This window comes from Eumetopias jubatus, unplaced genomic scaffold (genome assembly GCF_037043125.1).
Source record: "Eumetopias jubatus isolate StellerSeaLion01/CBP00866 unplaced genomic scaffold, mEumJub1_p1.0 scaffold_13, whole genome shotgun sequence".
Classification (NCBI taxonomy): domain Eukaryota; kingdom Metazoa; phylum Chordata; class Mammalia; order Carnivora; family Otariidae; genus Eumetopias; species Eumetopias jubatus.
In genome coordinates, this window is record NW_028274819.1 from 65,423,891 (window position 1) to 65,449,767 (window position 25,877).

Below are 25,877 nucleotides of genomic sequence, written 5' to 3' on the forward strand. Positions count from 1 at the left end.
ATGTAGTGAGAGGCCAGGAGGCTCTGTAAGCTTTCTCTTCTGCAATCTAAATGGTCCCAGTTTGATTGCTTTTCATTTATTTCTTCTATAACCTTCATTTCCATTTCCCTCTCTTCATTTACCTTCCTAAATCCAGAATAGGACAAATGATGCCAGTTGAGTCTCATCAGCACAGAATAAAATGTGTGATATATTTTAGGATTATCTATTAAATTTCCCTATGCCAAGTACTGTTATGATTTGCAAAGACATAAAAGTGATTTGAAAGCAAGTGTAACCTTAAACACTTTATTTATATTAACTCATTTATCCTCAAAATAAACCCATTTATTATTCATTCTTTCAGCTATGCCATACTTCATTGCTTCTAAAAATAAACTTTTCTTTTTATATTTGAACATCTCTGAAATCAAGATGCATCTTGCAACTGATGATGTGTTAAAGTTCCATTGAAAATCTTTTTCTTTCCTTAATAATACATGAAATAATGGAGCATCTTGCAACTGATGACAACCTAGAGTCAATGAAATAGAGTATGAGAGATAACCATATTCCAGGCATTGTTTTAGGCCTTGAAATAAGGGCAACAAGATGGAACAGTCCTTCATTCGGAGAATCCACATTCTAATGGGGAATACAGGGAAGGAAAGACGATTACAGCCAATGTACAAGCAGCTGTAGGAGCCAATGGAAGACTCATCCTGGGCTTGTAGGGGCCAGGGAAGGTTTCCTAGTGATGGTGATGTCACTTAAGGTTGGCGTGCAATTAGTGAGGTGTACAGCTAGCTTGTGGTCTGCTAGTCAGCCAAAGAGGAGAAGAAAAATCCTAGAAGCTAGAAAAAGCATGGGACATTCAGGGATTTGAAAGTAGTTCAGGATGCTGAATTTAGAGTGTCATGGCAGAGGGGCAAGGTGTAGTGGCAGAGGGGAAAGGAGAGGTCAAATCATGATTGGCCTTGTAGACCATGTTAAGAGGTTTGGGTTGATCCTGAGGACATTGGCATTCTACTAAAGCTTACATGTTACTTCCATTTCACAAATAAGAAAACTGAGCCCTAGAGGAGGCCAAATGATTGGCTTTAGGCTTGATAGCAAAGAATAGGACCAATTTAAATCCCTCCCTCCAGGTCCTCACCTTAAGCCCAATGCTTTTCATGTTATGCCAGGGTCACCCAGGATATTATTGTCTCTCATTGGCCATACTGTCCTCAAATGCATTACTAGTTTATCCTCCATTTCAGTTTATGTTGAACTAATGTGTTTGGTTTAGGTGAAAAGGAAGGTAGAACCAGTATGATGGTTCTTAAGGAATTCTTTAAGTTGAAAATGGCCTAATGTCAGGATGTTTGGGCTCAGTCATATCACTTGTAGGTTATACATCACTGCTAAGCTCATCCACAGTTGTGTCTATTGGGTGATGGATATTGATGCCAGTCTTTCCTAAATGCATCAAGCATCCACTTTTCAGGGTGGTATGCTTAAAATAAAAATAGTTAAATATAAAAATGAGGACAAAAACAAATGAGAGAAAGCAATGCTGATTGGGTAGTGAGGGTTCACAATTTTCTACTCTTGCATATTATTATGTCACCAGAAATTGCATTTCAATTTATCTTAAAGCTTCTTCAGCTGCCCTCTTAGAGTAATACAATCTAGAGATGGACTAAATTAAGCAATTTAAGTTGAAATGTGACAAAAAGGCATAAAAGTAAGACACTAACGTCTGAATTAATTACATAGGGTCAAAAAAAAAAGAATAATTATTTGAACGGAGGTATTCTTTTCTGGCCAGCCAGTTTTGATTTCATATTATCACATTTAAAATAATTTTGTTCAAAGAATTTATTGATATGCACAAACTGTCTTTTTAATGAGAGAGTAACAAAGAGCCTTTTGCTTTTCTTTTTGGAAAAACAACAATGTGAATCACCTAATATCTTTGACTCACTCTAAAAAGAGAGTGCATCTGCAACTGCCAAGCATTTAGGTTCTTTTTAATGAAAGACATCTTTGGTTTCAATAGGATAAGCAATGAGTACAAATGCCAATGTTTAGGTTTTGATGATATGACAATTACTAGCTATTTAAAAGGAATAATAGGTGCCAGGATGATAGCTTGCTATACTTACCCAGCAAAAGAGGACAAACAGTGTAAAGTCTTTAATAACAGAACAGACAATTGTCTATTCAAGATAGCTTAGGTAGAATCTTATCAGAAATAAGGGGGCCGCGTTACAGGATCGGTAACTTTGATTCCGTAAACCTCATGACTTTTGCATTTTTATATCAAAAGGGGGAGGCAAAATAAGAAGGAATGGTTAACCTTATTCAGGCAAGGTAAGGTGAATGACAGGTGGATGGAGGAGAATGTTATAGACTCAAGGAGTCATTTTTGGAATAGCTTGGGTAAACTTGGGCTCCAATCCAAGCACGGATACTTACTGTTAACTTAGTGACCTTGGGCTAGCTACTTTTCTCTCTGGGACTCTAGAAAAATGATTTCTACCTTATAGGATTGCTGTGAATGCATAAAGCACCTGCTGTATAATGTGCATGGACAAGGGCTATCATTAACATTACTGTTGTGCTTGTTATTATCATTACATTCCATGCTGCTATTTAACTCTGTTGGCATTGACTGAGGTAAAACAGTAGACCAGGCAACCATGAATAAGGCACACTGCATGTTTAGGGATGGCATTTAGACTTGCACATTCCCAATTAGCTTTTCAATTAACCCCAGCCTTGAGGAATTCACTTCCCAGACCACACCTGAATGCTAAAATAGGACTGATGGGCTATGATGAGTGCAGGTTGTTTTACTAGAGTAGGAGAAAATAAACTATGCTACCTATAGCAAAAAGAAGCCAAAATTTGCAGAAGATCCTAAAATGAAACCACAATCACTATCTATGACACAGATTTATACCCCCAAATGCTAAGCATGCTATGAATCTAGCAATAGTTGTTTCACATTTAAATTTACTAGTCATTCTGTAAATAAAACTCAATAATGATCTGATTTTATTCATCTTCCTCCATTTTATAATAAAGCATGACCACATATAGTCAGCACCCCTTTAGATCCCTTCCGTGTTTGCAATGATGTGATCTCTGATGCTCTAGTAATACTTTATATGAATTTATTCAGCTTGCAGTATCATTTGTTCACTGTCTTCTCAGTTAAACTTTATTACTGAACTCATTAGACAAAATATTAATTCACAATAGTTGGTTTAAATAAGGCATGTAATAAAATTAGGTACACAGAATAAATAAACTATTTCCATTCACCAAGCTTCAGCTGAGGGCCTTCATTGTTCAAGGCAGCATACCTTTTAATTTATTCCAGGGACTCCGTGAATACAAACCCATAGAAAAAAAAAAGGATGCTATTTTCATATTAGTTTTCATCACCTGGTGTTCAAAATTAACTCCTCCTAGCTCCCCTGGCTAGCACAAGGGCATTCGAGTTAATAGTTTTCCTTTGGTCTTTATCACTCAGAGAACAAAACTTCAGTTCTCCAATGTTGATTTCCTTGCTCCCTGAGTAAGAGAAATAAATAATTTAGAGCCATTAACCCCACATTTGGTTTCTTCTTACCTAGCCTAAGCATCAGCCACCACAGAAGTGAAAGGAAGGTAGCTATCACAGGCCCTTTACTGTCTTCTCCCCACTCTCAAGAATCAGAAGCTCATGTTACTTTGTTGGATTACCATCCTTTTAGGTTCCATACAAAGCATTTTCAGACTGCTGTTCTCCACATTTAGACCCAAGTCTGAATTAAGTGCCACTGGGAGATTCATCTTTTCTTTGCACACGAATTTGGCATAAGGCATTACCTCCCTGTGGCTTTCGGAGTCATTTGTGGTCCTGACGGTCCCCCTCATCCGTACAACCTTTAATTTTCATAAGAAGAAGCCACTTTTTCAAAACATTTGCTCCAATAAAAGACCTACTTACAAGTCTCTTTCCTTAAAAATCACTTGAGAAGCAAAAAAACAAAAACAAAAACAAAACCCCCCAAACCCAACTGTTCAATATATATGTTGCTGGTACATGACAACTACATTTGCAGTCTTGGACCTGGGATATATATACACAGAGTAGGAACAGGATCAATTCCCCCCTACCATTGCCTTCCTCCCTCACCACAAGGGCCATTCAATAACAAGTCTGTCATCACTCTACAATCCTCACATCTGGACAGTCAAAAAAGCTACAGAAAAAAACCCTGAAGTCAGAACTCCAATAATGTTTTCTCTTTTCACATTACAAACAATCATATCTCGGGTTTATCCCTGGATTCTTGTTCATGTTATCAACATTTCCCCTCTGAAGGAACAAATAGCAAGTCAAAGTGAAGGAACATTCGCAGTCGGGAGGAAGGACTATGCCACAGGCCAGGAAAACCATCTCTGGGTCAATCTCACCAGGAGATTTAAGGCCAAAAGGAGACTGGACCAAAGATCCTCAGAGAAATATGGAAAAATCTCAGCTTCACAAAATTTTGTTTCCTAAGGAAGTTTCCCCAACACCTATCAAATTGGACACAAAATTTCCTAAATATGACAGTTTGGTCAGTGCCTCTGAAAGCAGAGGACAAATTCGGGATGAAAGCTTGTAATGCATCTCAAGACTTACAGGCCATTTTATTTTCTTAGAGAAAGATAATTAGGGAGGAAATCTACACAGAGGTTCTCTAGGAGGAAACAACTAGTCATGCTGAATAAAAGAAATACAAAGCCACTCTCTAAAATGGCCATGACTACCCAATTATAAATATAATTTGTACTATTGTAAACACCTTTGGAATGATGTTTCGGTGGATCTGAAAAGATACCAAGCACCCCTCTGGAGTCTGGTCAATGTTATTGAGAGTCCCAAATATGTGTTCCTAGGACACACACTAGGACATAAGTACTGGAGAAATGCTCAGGGATTTATAATGCTCCCTTCAGAACCAAACACTGTAGTAATAAAAATAATGCAGTATAGCAACAAGTTTACTAGAGAGCTCCTGGAAGAAGCAAATATTTCAGCTGTTCAACTGCTTTCACCCTATGCCATTTAAAGGAATATTAAGTCTCTGCCAAGACACTCTATCAGTTGCTGATTTCACCTAATATTCTGATGAGCAGATGATCCTGCTTAACCCCCACTGCTCCCTTCCCAAGTAGCAAAGCTCCAAGTGTTAGCCCTCCTGTGAGTGGCATGGACTACATTCACAGTGAGAAGCAGGTTCTCACCCCAAGCTAGTAAAGACTGCGTCTGTACTCAGACTAGCAGTCCAGAGCAGGCAGTTGACGAATCGGAAAGGTAATCTTCACCCGCACTCATTCCATACCTTTTCTGATTTTGCCTTCCTGGCATTGTGCACGAACCTGCGACCCAGCTTCTTGGCATACCAGATAGAGGCAAACATAGCGATGCCAATGGAAGGAATTCACAACGAAGCTGCTGCACAATCAACTTCCCACCTCGGCTCAGAGACAAACGGAATCCGGCTGGAGCTGTCACTTGCCGGCTGTTGCTTTCTCAGTTCCTCTCATGCTGGTTAGCCGAGGGAGAGGGTGGGAGGCAGGGGCAGGAGGGGCTTGGGGGGAAGGCAGTCCTGTTTGGCCCGGTCTGCAGGTATATTTACATCCTGCCAGCAGGAGGTCCGGGCGAGGCGGGCGAGGCGGGGGCTGCTTCAGTAGCCGCTCACACACATCCAGTCGCGAAGTATCTGTCTGCAGTTCTTCGGGCACCGTCCCCAAACTCCATGTGTGTCAGGAGGAAGGGAAGCCGCAGTCAGCTCCTCCGGGAGGCGGCTCACCTCCCGCTCTGGGCTCCGGCATTTGCACTCCTCGCTTGGCTTCCCTCTGTCTTGACAGTGCGTGCTGGCGGCAGTAGCCGGGAAAAGACAGAGCCACATACAGGCTCGCAGGTAAAACAGCCAATACAGGAGCTGCCAGGCACGGGGCGGGGGGAAGTGGGGGGGAGCAAGGCCACCACGGAGCTGGCCCTGGGGACCCAAACAGGTGTCCCTGGAGCCTGAATCCTTCTCCGAAGCTCCAAGAATTTCCAGCTATTAGGGTGGCTGGAAACAGAAGTGTCCATCCTTTGCCCCCTCCCGAACTTCTTTTGGTCCAAGGGAAGTCTTATCTCTGATCATTAGCCAGGCTTTTCTACAGCTTGCAAGAGCCACACTTTATTTCTTTGGAGACTGGCCTGGGACAAAGGGCAAAGTAAGCAGGAAAAAAGTGTACTCCCAAATGCTTGGGTAAAGGTCCTTCGTTTTCAACCTCCTCAGTTCTACCTCTAAAGTAACAGAGGCCTCTTTTATAAGCACAGGTTTTCAACATGGGGACTGGGGGATGGAGAGGGACTTAAATCTACCTCTAAACTAAAATAGAGCAATCTTTTTTTTTAAAGATTTTATTTATTTATTTGACAGAGAGAGACACAGAGAGAGAGGGAGCACAAGCGGGGGGAGTGGGAGAGGGAGAAGCCGGCTTCCTGCTGAGCAGGGAGCCCGCGATGCAGGGCTCGATCCCAGGACCCTGGGATCATGACCCGAGCAGAAGGCAGAAGTTTGACTGAGCCACCCAGGCGCCCCTTCTTCTTCTTCTTTTTTTTAAGCCTAGAGTTTTCTTGCAGTAATACCCACTGATAAATGAAGGACTGTAATATCACTTTGGGGAAGACAGATTTACAGCAACTCTTAAACCATGGTCCTTTGAAGAATTTTCACATTTGATTCTACCACCAGGTGCTTTCAACTCCAAGTATCTTATTAGGGCTTAGATTATTATATGAGGCATTTCAAAGATAAAGTCAATTTTAAGGGACAAGCGTTCCCTCCAACGCGAGATAGCGGTTAGTTAAGCTTTGACCCATCTTACTAGAGGAGAAAAATTAGACTGCTCATCTTGACAAGGAAAACTTTCCTTCCAGTGATATACAGATGAAACTCAATCCGGTAAATGTTTTCCAGCTGATCGGACAGAACTGCCCTAAGAGCACCAATGGTCCAAAGAACGTCAACACACTTACAGACACTGGAAAAGAACTCCCTTCTCTCAATAGTCACTTGAGGTTTACTCTCAAAGAAGGTTGGGTCTTCAGTCAGCCAGAATCTCTTTTATACAATATAAAATGGTCCTCCCCCTTATCTGTGGGGGACACATTCCAAGATCCCCAGTGGATGCCTGAAACCACGGATAGTGCCAAACGCTACATATACTCTATTTTTTTCTGTGCATACGTACTTAGGATAATGTTTAATTTGTAAATTAGTCACAATAAGAGATTAACAATAACTAATAATAAAATAGAACAGTTATAACAATATATTGTAATAAAAGCTATGCGAGTATCATTTCTCAAATACAATGGATTGTATTGTCCTCACCCTCCTTCTTGTGGTAATGTGAGATGTTATGATGCCTACATGATGAGATGAAGTGAGGGAAGTGACACAGACATTGTGACGTAGCGTGAGGCTACAGCTGACCTTCCCATCATAAGTCAGGAAGAGGATTATTTGCTTTCAGACAGTGGTTGACTGCAGGTAATTGACACCTCGGAAGCAAAACCGTGGATAAGAAGGGATTCCTATACTAGATGTCCTGGTAGGCAACTGGAGGCAGAACAAGGCAGTGTGGGATAAGACAGCAGTCAAGACCCACATCTGTGTTACTCACTAAGGTAATACTGATGCCTAAAACAGTGGGTTTTTTTAATTTATTTTTTTAAAGATTTTGTTTATTTATTTGAGAGAGAGAGTGAGTGAGAGCATGCAAGAGCACAAGCAGGGAGAGAGGCAGAGGGAGAGAGAAAGGGAGAAGCAGACTCTCTGCTGAGCCGGGAGCCCGACGCGGGGCTCGATCCCAGGACCCTGGGATCATGACCCGAGCCGAAGGCAGACGCTTAATTGACTGAGCCACCCTGGTGCCCCTAAAACAGTGTTTAGCACAAGGAAATCAGTGTATGTTTGTTGAATGGATAAATGACCTGGGTTTTAACCAGGGCTATGCTTCTAATCTCCTTGTTCTCTCCGAACTTGATTTGCCTCATCTGTAAAGTAAGACAATTAGGCAGATAATTTTTAAGGCCCCTCCCTGCCCTATGAGTCTACGATTCTGATTATGAGTCTTCATGCGAGTACTGAACAGAAATGGGCAGTGTTCACCAGGGGCACTAATGGCTCCGTGTTCTGAAAAGCTAACAGCAGCACCCTTGGGGCAACCCAGATCCTTCTACCTTCTGCAATGTGCACAACTGCCACCTATGATTTGGTTTTGCCATTTTCTGTTCTTTTGGTCCGTGTTCCCACTTCCTATCAACATGACTTTTCTTGTATTTCCTTTTGTCACTCTTCAACAACCCCTATGCAAAATCCTCCACATCACACCCTGTGCTCTTTGGAGGAAAAGTGCCACAGAAATCCAGCAAATAAATAAATGATAACTCCTGCTTAGTTTTCAAAGAGCTACTCAGCAGGACCGCAGCTTACCCTAATATTGCCATCATGCTAAAGGTATTCATTATTCCTTCATACGAGTTTGTCCAAACCACGGTTTAGTTGAAAGACTCTTCAGTGAACAGAATAAAGTAGATCGAAAGTGGAGGGGGGAGCAATTCTTCCTAAATTAATGAGTAGAAATTTCTGTTTTTAATATTTTAAGATGGAATTAGTCAATAAAGAGGTGAGAAAAAAATGTTGAGCTTTCAAGCCACTGATATCATGGAATCAAAGAATGTTAATTTACTCTGATGGGAATGCCAGATCAGAAAATAATGTTTGCACTTTCTTCATAAGATAAGATTTCCTAAGTCACTAAAACTGGGGCTTGGAGAGATCTTTGATCATATTGTTGGTTGATCATATTGTTGGTTGGTTTTGCTTTTAAATTGAACCTTTAATGCCCTTCTTCACACACCTGACCCAGCGGCTTTATTAACTTTTACAGGATGGAGTTCTTAAAATTAATTGGGGCCTACCAGCTAAGATTTAACTTTAAAAATCACAAGAATAACCTCTGTACTTTAAATAGGCAACCAGAGGTAGAAAGGATAGAAATAGGCGTGGAGTAGGTCATTTGTAGCCAGGACCCAGGTCCGTGTTATGCGAACGCTTAGCACAATGTAGGTATTCAAACTATATTTGTTGACTGTGTCTATGGTGAAATAGGAGAAGCCTCAAACTGGAAAGACTAGAAGATGCAATAGAAGCATACCTACAAATTTTAAATTGTAAAAGTTTTTTGAAAGCTCGATGTCTTGTCAAGGGAATGAAGTCATTGCCAGAGCTGTATAAGCATCTTCCCTAGACTCCTTCTGGGCAGACCTGCCTGCTACCAAGAGTGTGGCTGCCGCCCACAATAACTCCTAAGAGTCTCTAACCAATGCTGTGCTGATTGAGACAAATAACTTTTGTGGCTCTGCTGTGTAAGGGACACAAGTTTGTCAGATGCTTTCCATCTGTATATCATCAGTACCCGGACAGAACTTTTCCTTTATAATTTCATTTTTAATACCTCTCATATGACAGAAGCCTACTGGTGCAGCTGAGTACGAGATACAACATTAATCCTTTTAAGCAGCTTTGGGTTCATGCCTCAACACACACACTGTGAGCCTCCTCTGAATTCTCAAGGTAAATGCAATGTTTAAATCAAGCCATTAAGTTCATACTTAATGAATGAACACATGAATGATTTCTTTTTAATAATCACCTAAATACATCACAGATAATTATAAAAACAGAGTAAACATTAAACCCTAGAAACTAGTATCTGGTAGCTTGAAAAGCTATTGAGGTTAGGTGTTTAATATACACCAGAGAAAATACATGTTTGAGACATAAACAAGTTAATGTACAGAACCAATAAACATTCAAATATTTGTTTGAGTTGCTTGCATACCTGATATTCATATTTATAGCCCTTTGATTAACATCTGATATTAGCCTGTTATTAAAAAGTAGGTGTCAGAAATATACTACATAGAATTTATGACTAAAGGAATAGAAACATAATATTTAATTTAATTCACAGGAATACCAAGATGTTGATATCAGTTAACTCTGTAAAGGGCATGGGAAAAAGAAAATAAAAACATTTACATTTCATTTTATATGGTTGTGTAATATTTGAGTCTTCCACAATGAGAACATGTCAATGTTATTGCATGTATGATTCAAAAGGTAAGCAATATCTTTTTATAAAAATGTATTGTTTATTTACTAGGGACCCCAAATGAACAAGATACAATCCCTCCTTTCAAGGAGTCCTGTACAGTTGGGAGCACAGATTTATAAAGAAATTTCAGGGCAGGATGGCTTTCTAAGAGATGTGTGAAAGATAATGTGGGAACTCAGGAAAAAAATAACTGTTTCTTGGTTTCTATAGGTTATAAGCACAATAATAAATGTTAGCTGGAAAAAGCACAATAATTAGTGCCAAAGTATATAAAAAGGCAAAGGAATAGCTAAATCTCTCTGCATGTTTTATTTGTACGAACACTAAGAAAAATGGTAACTATAACTTTGTATGTATATCAAAATGAATGTGTGCAAACCGATCCAGTTGCAGATAGATAATATTTCTGTCCCAAAGAGATAACCAGCCACAGATAAGTGTGAAAAAATATTGGAATCACTACAAATAATAAACCCATTGACTCTAATTATGATGGGCTAAACCTACCTCTTTTTTTTTGTTTTGTTTTCAAAATCATCAAAACTAATTCTTCAGTATTTCAATATCTCACACACCCTTTCTTTTAAATGTTTAATCATGATATATTTAAGCATCTAGAGACAGAGACGTAAGAGAGTAAATATGACACTCGTCTATGTGCCTATCACCCAGATTTAATAAATGATAACATTCTACCATATTTGATTCAGATTCATTTTAAAGAAATAAACCCTTTGTCATATAAACAAAACCTTTCCACTTCACTCCACCCTACATGAAATTCATCTCAAAATAATGTTCACTCAACATTCTTGTACCACTAAGTAAATACAACTTTATCTAGAGTAGGTACTTCAAAATATAACTGACAGGTCATAGGGTATGTCCATCTTGAACTTTCATTAAAAATTTCTCACTATTTTATATAATTAGTAGTTTATACAAGTCCTATATTCTAGATGACATGGTATAATCAGACTTATTAATTTTTCCCAAACATAATGCATAATGTTAGATTCTGAGAGTTTGGATATACATTGTCTTTATTACTAGGGAGACTTAGCATCTTATATGTTTATTGTCAATTTGAACTTTCTTCTATTCATAGCCTTTGCCCATTTTTAAATTAAATTATGTTTATCTCATGCATTTGTAAAATTATGTATTCTGGACACTGATTCCTTGTTTATTATAGGCACTGAAAATATCTCTTCCCAACCTGTGACTCTTTTTAAACTTCATTTATATTTTATCATACACATAGGAGTCCTCATAAAAATTTAAATATACTGAAATTTATCAATATTTTCTTTTATGTGTGTACATTTTTGTATCTCAAGGAATTTTTTTCCTGTTCCAAGTACATAAGTACATTATCTTATATTTTCTTCTACACAATTTTTTTCTTTTCACAAGCAAGTCTTAATTTTTTATTTAATTTATAGCATGAGATAGGAACTTACTTTCCCCATATATATGGCCAGTTGTATGTATGTATGTATGTACGTATGTATGTATTTTGCTGGGATATAAGAATGTTATTCCTTTTCCTTACTGACTCATGATGCTCCTAAGTAATAGGTCTAGATCATATGAATGTGCATATGATTGTTTCTGGGCTCTTTGTGGATTGTTCTGTTTTTATTTACCTGGACCAATACCACATTATCTTGGTTAATATGCCATACAATAAATATTGATATCTGAGGGGCTATTCATCCTTTTCACTTGATCTAACTTCAAATTAATTTTTATAAAGTTGTACAATTGATCATTTTAATACCACACCCAATATTCCATGTTATTATTTTATAATATTTTGGTTCTCTCTTGTTAGTAGTGCCATTCCTGACCAAATTGGTCATTATCAGCATCATTATTTATTTTTCTACAAGTAAAGGTTACTCAAAATAACTCTCACATTCTATCAGTTTATTTTCTTATCATTACTTTTAGCATCTGAACCCTCCTAAACTTCCTTCTTACTGATGTATGTATTGTAATAGTTATTTCCGCAAAAATCTGAGACGGTTAAACACGCTCAACCTTTTTATGTTTTTCCTGAATGGCCTACATTCAGCTTCGAGTTTGAACGATAGCATTGGTAAGTGGAGATGTCTAGATTGACAGTGATTTTTCCCTCAGCATTTTGAAGATATTATTTCATGCTGTCTTCTGGCATCTGTTTTTACGGAAGCTGTTGCTGTCAATCAAATTGTTCAATCGTAAGAACAATATCTCTTTTTTTATGGTTTGTTTGAAGGTTTTGTGTTCTTTGTTTTTGTCAAACTACAGTTTCAATACAGTGTTTTTGTTTTTTTAAAATTCTGTTTGGAACTCATAATGGTTCTTTAATCTCATTATTTTTTTAAAAAAATTCTCAGTCTTTTCAAGTATCCTCCCTCAATCTCTCTATTCTCTCCTTCAAAAATCCTGTAGTATTTTTCCTGGTCTGTTTTATTTGACCCAACCTATTGCTTCATATATCTCTTACCCTTTTTCTTCTTTTTTTTGTGCTCTTTTCAGGGGTATGGGCTTAGCTCTAATTACTGTTTTTTCTTAGGTTTCATCTATTGTTTTACCTATCTACAGAGTGCTTATGTTTAATGAATTGTATATATATGCTATATAGATATTTAATTTCTAGAGGTTCTATATACTTCTTTTTAAATCCACCCAGTCTTTTATAAGGGTATTCTGTTTATGATTTTTATTCCTCCCTTTGTCATGTTTTTAAATTAAAACATTTAATTTGAGGTCTTTATCTGTTACTCTCATTACCCAATTTGCTTGGAAATCCAACCCTGCTGATTCCACTCATAGTGGATAGTTTCTGTATGTAACTGTACATTTTTATTCTAAAATCTTCTTTGATAAGACTGTACTTCCTGTGAGAGTCCCAGGGACCTTTAGTAATGTGACTCTTGCTACAGAATAATTTGCATATCCTTCTGCTAGTTGCCCAGAGGTTTCACTATTCCAGAAGCACTTTCATGTTAAATATGTGGCTTCATGTTATTCTCCCCACACCAAAGCATTAAACTTACTTTTCCCCCCTTTTTCTACTCATAATAAAAACACTTCCTTATTGCTTTTCTGAGCTAATGAATAACGTTTTTTAGAAACTCTATCATTAAATGACAAACTTCAGTTTTTAGTTTTATGCAGGGGTCTTAGTTTCATTTCTCTTCCTTTGGTGATCATAAGGACAACTGTCTTGCCCAGCACAGGCACCAAAACCCCTGCACTCTCACCCTGAAGGCTCATACTGAGTCCCACATACCCCTGGCATGCCACAGTCAGCCCAAAGAAATCACTGCTCTGGCCATCATTTTATACAAACTCAAACCAGTCAAACTGCCATGCCTCTAGATTAATCCCAAAACAAACTGAAGAATTTAACTGGGCTGCCCATGAGCTTTTAGTATTTAATAAGCATGTCTGACAATTGTGTGTATAAGATGTATTGCAAAATGTTTCATGCAAGAGATTCCAGGAAGTCATTTAATTAAAATGCTATTCAAAAGTCCCTATCATATAATAATTAATTACCTAGAGTTAACAGTGAGATAAACCACCACCACTACCACTTTTGTGACCTTGGACAAATAATGTTGAGTGAATAAAATGGGATAATAATGGAAACTATACCTTCGTGTTGATAATAAGGGTCAAATGAAATAACACATGTAAATTACTTAGAGCAGCGCCTGGGGCACACAATATGTACAATAAACATGTTTTTATTTTTATTCATCCTCTAACCTTCAAGAAATACAACAAACACATTAGAAAGAAGACTTGTGCTTACTATAATGAAAAAGCAGAAAGTGCTTTTTAAAACAATCTTTATCTTTGTATTTAACCATCTTCACTGCTAGGAAGTCTACCTTCTTTCTAAGTCCTTTCTTTTTTTTTTTAATTTCATTAATCAGGAAAACAAATCAGTTTCCAAACCTTTGTAAAATCTTTCATAGATTTAAAGACTTTCAGTTTCACAAACGTCTCTATTCTGGGCCAAATAAATATTTTCTTAAGCTTTCTAAACAGGTTTTTTTTTTTTTTTAGTCTTTTGAGAGTCTCTCTTCATTTTACAGATCTCTCATACACACACACACACACACAACTCAAATGAATCCCGAAATTATAGAGTAGTTTTGAATCCACATGTTATGATTTGCCCACATGCTTACAATTAAATTTTACTACATTTGAGGATATTGATTGATATGGCAATAACTATCAAAAGGAATGAATTGCTGAGTGAATATATGTGAGAAGCAGAGTAGAAGAACATCAAGCCATCAGCTAAGAAAAAATGGCTATCTAATGGAACACACAAGAATTATGACCTGTGAGAACAAAAAACAATGCAATACGCAAGACCAAAGAGTTCTCCTGAAACAGCTATACAATGTTAAAGCATGAGTAGTTGAATAATTTGGTAACAGATAATTCAATTCAATCTCCAAATCTGCATGTCTTGCCAAAGCATGCCACAAATATAGGCATTTAAACACCACTCATCTAACCTGAGCCCTTTGGAATGGGAACTTTCCTATCAACTATAATTTATTACACAGTCCAGTATTGTACCTATCTCAACAAGAGAATTATTTCCATCCATGGAAGGAAAGTGCTAATTTGGGAATCAATACTCTTCGTTTTAATTTTAGTTTTACAGTCATCTTACCTCTGGGTATTGTACTATATAACCAATCTCTAAATTCCCCTTAAGACCAAATAATCTATTACTCCATGACATTATGACCCAAAAATTGGTCTGTAAGTCAATGGCCTTTAAAGTCCACTGTCCATTTTTGATGAAGTTGTAGTCTTGCCATATCATCTTTTGGGTCGTCACAAAAGTATTTTCCATTTCGCTGGCACACTCCACGTACTTGCATCTTTGTATATGCGATTCCCCCCCTTGCAGTCCTTCCTTTCCACCTTGCCGCCTGCCATTCTACACGTGACAAATCCTTACATGTATTCTGGGATTTGGCTCAGTAATTCTCTATGAAACTTTTCCTGATCCCTCCAGACAGAGCCAGTTTGTACTCCTGTGCTAAAACTAATATTCCCTATTGCAATTTGTACATATCCCAAGTTTAGCTTTTGTGACTACTTTAAATTTAAATGGTTTCCCCTAAATGACTAAGAGCAATTTAAAAAAAATTCCCATGCCTTACTTCTTTTTGCATCCTCATGGATCTGCATAGTCCTTTGCATATAGTAGGCACTCAATAAATGTATTAGATAATTTAATAGTTATTTGCTTAATGAATGAACAAATGAGTGAGCTTATCACTTGAATTAACCTGCTTCATACCCCCAAGAGAAAACAGAAAGGCACTGTAGAGACATACATTAAGCATTTATTATTACCTTCTATTTGTATTTTAACCTCACATTCATCTTCATACTATAAGAGATAAGTCAAAGTCACTGTAAGAAGGGCTCAAAGTGCTTTGAAACACATTTCAAAGGTAAATCAATGAGACTTCTTGAATCATGGCCTACAAGCTATCAATTTTTTTTCACTTTGTAATTCTTCCCCCTCCTTAGATAGACACATGTGATCTTTTACAAAATTTAATAAGTAGAACCACATTCATAAATAAATAAATAAATAAAACTCTCTCTTTCATTGCCTTAAAAATGAGACCTATTAATGAAAACATACAAACTATTCCTTTTCCATCCAGCCACCTACATAAAACAGAAACAGCAGCTGCTCAAATCCTCAGTGCAAATGTCAACTGCAGATAGCGTTACTGGAAATAATCCTGATATTAATTGTAGCCTCTCTCCAGTTTAAAGAGTATATATAGGTAAAAAAAAATTTTTTAATGTAATAGTATCACTGTGTTGTATCCTTTATAGCTGAATAGAGAGAAAAGGGAAAGAGACTGACTTGCTAGGTGCCTCTCTATGTCAGCTACTTTACCTTAAACGTTTTTATATGAAACTAAAGTATTTTGTCTTTAAAATACATAAACTCTTTTGCCCACTAAGGTACTTAACATTCCTTATCTCAGTATTTATCTAATCTCATACGTTTTTACCATATTCATATACTAAAGTATAAATTTTTAAAAAACGTTTGCCAGGTACCATCTGAAGTGTACCACACCTTAGGAAATATTCTCATCTCCTTGAATCACCTCAAGATACGTCTGAGTCAAATACTATTACCTTCCTTTTACAAATTCAGAAACTGTATTTCTCAGAAATTAAGCAACTTATTCAAGGCCATTTTCCTAAAAGAATTAGGCTTTGAAGCCCGCTTTGCCCCTCACTTCTTGATTTTCAAAACTCGCCCGTCTTCAATGTTCCTAACTTTAAGACATAGTATAACAGTACAAGAAATATCATGCACTGGCTTATGATGAAATGAAAATCAATGGAATGGAGAAGGAGCAAGTACTAGGTGTTCAGGTAACATTCACTAACCCATGGGCTGGAGTAGAGAAGACAGGCTTTTCATAAGAAAGAAGATTTGAGTTGGGCCTTAGAAAACAGATCAAAAGAAAAAAAAAGGACATTTATTTGCCAGGAGAAACAGTATAAGGAAAAGTAAAAAGGCTGGAAAGCATGAGACATGTTTGAGAAAGAGGAGAAAGTAAGGAAGAAAAGGCAATAGCCATACTGTAATTAGACAAATGCCAATAAATGTTTAATCATGACAAACATGTTCAGAGTTGGAGATCAGGGAGAACGATGAAGGCAGTAGATATATTCAGGGTCTTAATTAGGCAGAGAGTGGTAGGAAAAAAAGGCAAGGAGAAACAGAAGAAACATTTTCTCTTGATATCCTAGGTTAGATTTGGATCCCAACTCACTTCCTTAGCACAATACATTACTTTTCAAAATATTTATCACAATGACAATTGTCTATTTAGGATATGTATTTCCCTTGCTTTCCTTGTGGGACATTCCACAAAAGCAGGGACCGTGACTGTCTCTTCCCCATTGCTGAAACAAAGTGCTCTGCTGAACAAAGTGCCTGGTGCATAATAAAGTCTCTAAAAGGATTTACTAAATGCATGAATGAAAGAAGGACTAACTGAGGAGACAGAATCTGTAAAATGTAACAGATGCTTTATAAGTTAAGAACATGGAGTCAAAAGCAGCTGAAGATTTGAGCCTGGAGGGGATTGGAGCTATCTCTAAGACAAAGGAAGAATTTGCTTTACAGTATCTTCCTTCATTTTACTTTCTCTTTCCTCCTTGTCTCATTATTAATTTTAAGTATTCTTATTTTACAGTCTTTGCCTGAAATTTTCACTGTTAAATTTCTTAGATATTTAATTCTATCATTTGTTAGATCTGCCGATTCTTCCTCTTGGTCAGTAGTTTCCATGTGAGAGCTCTAAGTTTTCTTTGTAATTCTTCTAAAGCAGAGGATTTTTTAAAAATAGGAAGTGCTGTTGCAAATTATTTTGATGTTTTCTACTTCATTGTGTTCCAGGGGGTTTAACCTGCATCTTGGAGATTTCCATATCCATATAAAAATGAAATGGGTAATGCTATGTTAACTTTTAGACAGTTCAAGTTGTGATGACCCCAGAAAAGACAGGAATATGTATGTCCAGTAAGAAATGTTATGAAAAAAATTTCTCCTCCATTCATTACTTTAATACTTACTTGAGTGTTATTATGTGCCTGCCATGTTTCTAAGCAATGGGGATATGACAGTGAACTAAATAGACCAACCTATCTTGTGGAGATCCCTTTTTAGTGTAAGGAAGGGATAATAAGAAATATAAATAGCACCGTATATTGTCTATTAGATATTGATACATGCCAAAGAAAAAATTAAATAGGTAAATGGAATAAAAACTTGCCAAAGTGGTTAAATTTGGTGATAGGCTGACTAAAGTAAACTTCATTGAAAGATTAACTTTTGAGCAAAGATCCTAATGAAATGAAAGTAAGTCAGAAGGATATCCAGTGAAAGAAGGCCTTAAGAAGGGACTATGCCGGCTTGTTTGATGATAGTAAGAAGGTCAGTGTGGTTGAAGCACAGTGAGGAGAAAGATGGTACAAAATCAAGTCTGAGGGATAGAGAGGGGACTGAAGGGGGAGTGGGGATGTAGATCCTCTATGTTTCATAAGTTATCATGGGCATTTCAGCTTTTGTGATAATAAGGTGGGAAGCAACCTCAGGGGAGCAATACAATATGACTAACATATTAATAAGATCACTCTTGCTGCTGTCATGGAAAACTTGACTGTAAGGAGTCAAAGCTGGAAGCAGAGGTAACAGTTAAACTATTGCAATTATCAAGTTTAAAAATAATGGTAGCTTGGGGGCGCCTGGGTGGCTCATTTGGTTGGGCGGCTGCCTTTGGCTCAGGTCATGATCCTGGAGTCCTGGGATCGAGTCCCGCATCAGGCTCACTGCTCAGCAGGGAGTCTGCTTCTCCCTCTGACCCTCCCCCCTCTCATGTGCTCTCTCTCTCTCATTCTCTCTCTCAAATAAATAAATAAAATCTTAAAAAAAATAATGGTAGCTTGGACAAAAGTAATGCACATGGAAACAAAAACATTGTTCAGATTGTGGACATATTTTGAAGATAGTGAATAAGGGGTGTGAGGGAAAGAGAAGAGGCAGGGATGACCCCAAAGCTGCCAATACGAGCAGCTACAAGGCTGAACTTACCACTGGATGAAATGAAGGTTGTGGATAGAATAGGTTTCTTGGGAAAAATAAGAAGTTGGGCTCTGAATGTGTTAAGTTTGAAATATCTTTTAGACATCTACGTGGAAACATCAAGACTTGCTGAATATACACTTCTAGTATTTCGAAGAAGATATTGGCCTATAAATGGTATTTAAAACCACAGTCACTGGCTGAGATAGTGAAAAAACTCAAAGTCCTTGAACATTTCAACATTTATAGTTATCTCTTTAATATATAGTTTTCTTACTGAACTGTGCATTCTATGAAAGCAGTAAACAGAATGAAAGGACAAGCAAGTTGAGATTGTATGGGATGGAAATGATCATTATGAATGTCCATGGTATTTAAGCTGAGTAGAAAAGGCAGTAAGGTTAGAAGAGAGGTGAGAACCAGAAAAAAGGTGATAGGGTCAATGAATTATAAGACAAGGTAGGGGCCAAAAGATTGCTGGAATCAATCATTACATGTCAGTTATTACCATCATGCTGGAGTCAATCATTACAGTCAATACATACAGATATCTGAGGCTTGGATTGGGGGTACTATGTTTTTTTTTGGTTAAAATGCTTATCAAATCAAAAATTTATCATTTTTTAAAAAAATATGAGTCAAAGACGTAAGCACTTATTTTATTTAACCGTAGAAGAATTCTGTGAGATGGCTCCAGCCTATACATAAGAAGACTCAGAGAAATTAAGTAACTTGCTGGAGGTCACTCAACTAACCGTGGCACCACCTGAATCCAGCTGTAGTCTGACTCCGGATCCCCTCTCCTAACCACAAGTTAGGCCAGGGTGGGGTGCCTATTATATGGCACTGGTCCTTTTCCCTTGGGACCGGGACTATAGCCCCTGTGAGCTTGCCAGCTGTGTTGGGAATCAGAAACCCCTCTTCTTATTCTGTGTTCCTATCCTTTGATGTCTTTGGGGAAGTACTTGGTGAAGTCTTTGTGAATGTTCCATTCTGTCTCAGAAGACTTACAGAAAGGTTTTATTCATAATTGGGCTAGATCCTATCAGGAAGCAGCTTGAACCTGGGTTCTCCCAAAGGAAAGATGATTCTGAAGGGCTGATACTACTACTTTGGGGTACTTTAGTGCCCCATCTGTAGAGTCTCCTAAGAGTACTAATAAAGTAGATGATTAGCTATTAGTGGTAAGAATTACAGAGCTGAAGCTCCAGAGGAAGATGTCTAGAGGCGGATATATGGGAGCTATCCTCATGGTGGGGATGGTTGTCCACCTAGAGGAAACAGACATGTTCTGACTACCAGCTGGTCTCAGGAAAATGTCTTGCCAGTAAGATAAAAACATGTAAATGCGGAACGGAACAATCACTTTGGAAATGTAAAATAGTGCAATCATTTTGGACAAGTTTGGCAGTTTCTTAAAAAGTGAAACCCATATTAAAACAATGCCCTAGCACTTCTACCCCTAGGTCATTTACCCAATAGACATGAAAGCATATGTCCATTCAAAGATTGTATTCAAATTTCATAACAGTTGTATTTGGAATAGCCAAAAGCTGGGAGAAAATGTCCATCAACACAATAAATAAATTGTGTTCTATTCATACAATGCAATACTATTCAGAAATAAAAAAGAATGAACAGTTGATATGAGCAAAGGCATGGATGAATCTCAAAATAATCAGGCTCAGTGAAATAAGCCAGACCACATACAATACGACTCCATTCATATAAAATTCAAGGAAATGTAAACAAATTTGTAGTGACAGAAAGTGTATCAGTTGTTGACTGGTGATTATTGAGGTAAGAGGAGGGAAGACTGACAAACATATACAAGGAAACTTTAGGAGATGCTAGATATGTTCATTATCTTGATTGTGGTGATGGATCTACAGGTGTAGTTATATGTCAAAATCTATCAAACCAAACACTTTAAATATGTGCAGTTTATTCTATGTCAATTATACTTCAGTAAAGCTGTTAAAACAAACAGAATGCTTAGCATGTGAAACTTAAATATATTTGGTTTTCCTTGGGCACCTGTGTGGCTCAGTCGTTAAGCATCTGCCTTCAGCTCAGGTCACGATCCCAGGGTCCTGGGATCGAGCCCCGCATCAGGCTCCCTGCTCAGCGGGAAGCCTGCTTCTCCCTCTCCCACTCCCCCTGCTTGTGTTCCTGCTCTCGCTATCTCTCTCTCTGTCAGATAAATAAATGAAATCTTTAAAAAATATATATTTGGTTTTCCTAAAAATGGGTAATTAAAAAGACAAAATAATAAAAAAAGAAAGAAATATAAAATCATGAAGAAAAGAAGCAGAAACTGGGGCAATTTAGGGAAAAAAAAGTTTCTATTTCCTTTTTTTATTCTATCTCTACCTAACTTCTATTCTCTTTCCTTTCACCTACAGCAATTTTTCTAAAGAAAATTCACACCTGTCCGTTTCTGACACCATTTACATTTAGTAACAGTCCAAGTATTAACAATGTATTTTGGGTATATGTTTTTGTCTGAGCTGCAATGCAAGTGAATCAATAAAGAATTTAAGAAAATCTGATTAATTCTATTTTTCTTTTCCATTTTATTTAGTTCAGTTTTGGTATAGAAATACATTTAACCATGGTACTTAATTTTGATTTCAGAAATTGATTTTTACTCTATTTTCTGCTGTTGCTTAGGAAACAAAGTTTTCAAAGTCTATACTTTAAACTATTCATCTCAGCAATCTTTGGCAGCAGACAGACTATTCTAAGAGATCCCGGGAATACTTCGTGCTCTCTCTTTGCCAAAATGCAAGAAAATCAGAGGCCCACACATTGGAAAGAAAAAAAGTATCACTGAGGATCATGCATGCAACAGCACATATTAGAATCTCATCCCATTTTCCACTGAGCATTGAAAGGGCATAGACACTATTTGAAACTATACTCAAGGGCTTAAAAGGAACTCTAAATTAGGACTCCACATCCAGGAACATTTGAGAATTTAACTGCATCATGTTGGAAAGTCTTCCCTGTTGGGGAAGGGCTGTTTCAGAATCGGGACTGTGGGCCAAAATGATCAATTTGTTTCCTGTCGGCACAGCTCAAATTACATTCTTGACTCAGTAACACTGAGCTCTTTCCAGCACATCCATTAGAGGAACTTGGCTCACATTGACGGTGTCTGTAAGACCCAATGTCTATGAGAACAACCATAACCCTCTCCAAGGGAGTATAGAACACTGGGTTCTGAGCATCAGGGCCTTTGTCTCAGTATTGTAACTTTGCACGAAAAACCTGCTGGTATCTCCAAGCACTTGGATAGGACAAATTCAAACTGCCTCAGCTTATTCTCTGAAGCTCCATGGACCACATTTTAAACAGGCTTATTTAGAAACATGAATAAGTTGCTATCCACCAGAAATAAGAATACATGGCAATGCGTTATACAAGGAAATAATGCATTAGAATCAGGTGGCTTGACCCAAACAAGTGAGAGAACAATTTCTTAGTTTTCACCCTGAGAAGACATCACCAGTTGGTAGCGCTTTTTTTCTTCTAGCAACGGTCTAAGAGCTTGTCTCATATAATTTACATAATGATGATAAATAGCATTTATCAATTATTTGATATGTGCAAGGCATTGTGCTAAGTACTTTACATGCAGTTCATAACTTATCACAGCTTTGCAAAGTCAGGAACTAACTTTGTCTTTTTGGGTCGGGTCTCCTGAAGGATCATTTCTTTGGTCTTTGTGCTTTAAATACACCAAGTGTCCATCGGTGGATGAATGGATAAAGGAGGTGTGGAATATACACACAATGGAATGTTACTCAGCCATAAAAAGGAATGAAATCTTGCCATTCCCAACAACATGGATGGACCTACAGGGTATCATGCTAAGTGAAATAAGCCAGATAGAGGAAAAACAAATACCATATGATTTCACATATATGTGGGATCTAAAAAAACAAAACAAGTGAACAAACAAAAAACAAAGAAACGGACTCATAAATATAGAGAACTGGAGTCAAAAGAGAAGAGGGTAGAGGAATGGATAAAATGGGTGAAGATGATTAAAAGGTACAAACTTTCAGTCATAAAATAAATAAGTCAAAGGAATGAAAAGTACAGCATAGGGAATATAGTCAATAATATTGTAATACCCTTATTGTGGTGAACAATTCTTAATGTATATAATTGTTGAATCACTATGTTGTATACCTGAAAATAATTCAATATTACATGTCAACTATAAGTCAATTATAAATAAATAAACAAACAATGAATAAATCAACAACTAACAACCAACCAACCAACCAAGTACATTCCCTCCTCAGGTCTCATGCCTTGTTCTAAGCTCTACCTGGAATCCTTATTCCAAGATATCCATATAATCAATCCCTCACCTCCTTCAAATCTTTTCTAGAGTGACACTTCTTTGGTTGTTCTCCTTTTACTTTTCAACGTTGCATTTATCAGCACTTAACATCATTTTCACTTATTTCTTTTCCCAACACCATTACTGGAATGTGAAGTCTATGAGGGCAGAGATTTTTACCCTTAATATCCATTAGCTAAAATGATGCCTTTAGAAGTGGTTTTATGGCTGCATAATAGTCCATTGTGTATATATACCACATCTTCTTTATCCATTCATCTGTCTATGGACATCTTGGCTCTTTCCACAGTTTGGCTATTGTGGACATTGCTGCTATAAACATTGGGGTGCACATACCCCTTCGGATCCCTACATTTGTATCTTTGTGGTAAATACCCAGTCGTGCAATTGCTGGATCGTATGGTAGCTCTATTTTCAACTTTTTGAGGAACCTCCATACTGTTTTCCAGAGTGGTTTCACCAGCTTGCATTCCCACCAACAGTGTAGGAGGGTTCCCCTTTCTCCGCATCCCTGCCAACAGTTGCCATTTGCAACGACATGGATAGAACTGGAGGGTGTTATTCTGAGTGAAATAAGTCAATCAGAGAAAGACATGTATCATATGACCTCACTGATATGAGGAATTCTTAATCTCAGGAAAGAAACTGAGTGTTACTGGAGTGGTTGGGGGTGGGAGGGATGGGGTGGCTGGGTGATAGACATTGGGAAGGGTATGTGCTATGGTGAGCGCTGTGAATTGTGCAAGACTGTTGAATCACAGATCTGTACCTCTGAAACAAATAATGCAATATATGTCAAGAAAAAAAAAAGAAGAAGAAGATAGCAGGAGGGGAAGAATGAAGGGGAGTAAGTCGGAGGGAGAGACAAACCATGAGAGACAATGGACTCTGAAAAACAAACTGAGGGTTCTAGAGGGGATGGGGGTGGGAAGATGGGTTAGCCTGGTGATGGGTATTAAGGAGGGCACGTTCTGCGTGGAGCACTGGGTGTTATGCACAAACAATGAATCATGGAACACTACATCAAAAACTAATGATGCAATGTATGGTGATTAACATAACAATAAAAAATTTAAAGAAAAAAATAAAATAAAATGAATGCTCCCCCCCAAAAAGAAGAAGAAGTGGTTTTACATAATCACCATTTGTTACCGTCAATCAGTAGGCTAAAAACAAAAGCAATGTTTTTCAATAAATCCTTGTTCTTAGTTTAAGTTTAACCAGTAGTTGTGCTAATAAGCTATGTTCAGATAATTCCATCTAAACTTGCTCTGCGAAACAACAGGCTAAATAATTTAATTAAGTGGGCAGTACTCTGAGTTTATTAGAAAGTATTAAGTGCAAAAAACAGTATGTGACATCCTAGGCATTGCCCTCCTGAAACTTCCAATCTTGTGGGGAGAGAAAATATATAATCTGAAATGATTAGAAGATATATTAAATAGTTATTCATCATTTACTTATTCATTTATGTAGCAAAATATTACCTTTAGGTGCAAGGCATTCTGGGCTAGGTGCAGGAGGTATAGAGGTGAATAAGGCACAATTCCCAACTTCAGGAAGTTTACAGGCTGGTAGAAGAGGTAGGATATATACTACAAGATAAAACTTCCTCAATGAATAAAAACTCGATAAATGGGAATAAAATGTGCTAAAATAGGGTAAAAAGATAAAATGTTTTGAGAGTTCATAAGAGGGAGAAATTATAAAGACAGTATATTATAAAGTGCTAAACTGAATGTAATCAAATGCCAAACTGTATGGCAGAGATGATAAAATGCTGTAGCCTACCACTCCTGCAATTGAATACACCAGGGATTGTGGCAAGCTTTCATGCAGAAAATAACATATGCCAAGACTCCTATTTCTCTTCATTCCCTGTGAAAGGGCACTGAACATTAAACATAGTACAACCCTGAATGATGTTTCCAGCTGTTCCTAAGAGTAATTTCATAAGCTCAGTTTTGTTCTTCACTCCCAAATTTGGCAAACTAAAGAGAAAGTCTAGTATTAATTTTCCAAAGGTTAAATTTGTAATTCATGCAAAATTGATTAAATACAACAAATCTCATAAATGAAAGTTGTTACATCACATGTGATGTATTACTATCCAAAAAATAGAGACAAACAGAATGCAATCTATATTTCAACTATTTGTCTTATTTGTCTTATTTTTTCAATTGTACACGTGCTGCTAATTATTGTAGAAAACTGGAAAATACATGACATAAAAGTAAAATTTGCTTGTAATTCTGTTATCTGTCTAAATGCTAGAAAATTGGTGTATTCCCTTTTACATATAGGTATACATACAGATGCAGATGTAGTGATAAATGTACATACTAGTGTGGTTACTGATTATAATTTGCCTAATGTTTTAGCCATTATTGTGAGAAACTGGACCACCATTCAATATGCTTCAAAGACATGATTTTTTTTGGTGGCATGATAGTCTATCTCACGGATGTGCCAACTGTTATAAACAATGCTTGATAAAATTAGTATACAAAAATGTTTATTTGTTTTTCTAATTATTTCGCTACGATGAATTCCTAGAATAAGACTAAAAGGGTGAAAACATTTTTGAGAATTTTATTGTGTTGCCAAATTGTCTTCCAAAACATTACATGATATAAATCCTGTCCAGCAGTA

General features: G+C 37.3%; 1 protein-coding gene across 2 annotated transcripts in view; it reads right to left on the reverse strand.

Moving 5' to 3' along the window:
• Window positions 1-25,877, reverse strand: part of DLG2 (discs large MAGUK scaffold protein 2) — a 1,243,318-nt gene that overhangs the window by 911,097 nt on the left and 306,344 nt on the right. The window contains exon 1 of one of the 2 annotated variants that reach the window (XM_088018006.1): window positions 5,349-5,426. The exons of the other annotated variant lie outside the window; for it this stretch is intronic. Within the exon in view, the coding sequence (XP_087874132.1) occupies window positions 5,349-5,426 (78 nt within the window). Of the gene's footprint in view, window positions 1-5,348; window positions 5,427-25,877 lie in introns of those variants that run through there. 2 annotated transcript variants of the gene reach the window in all.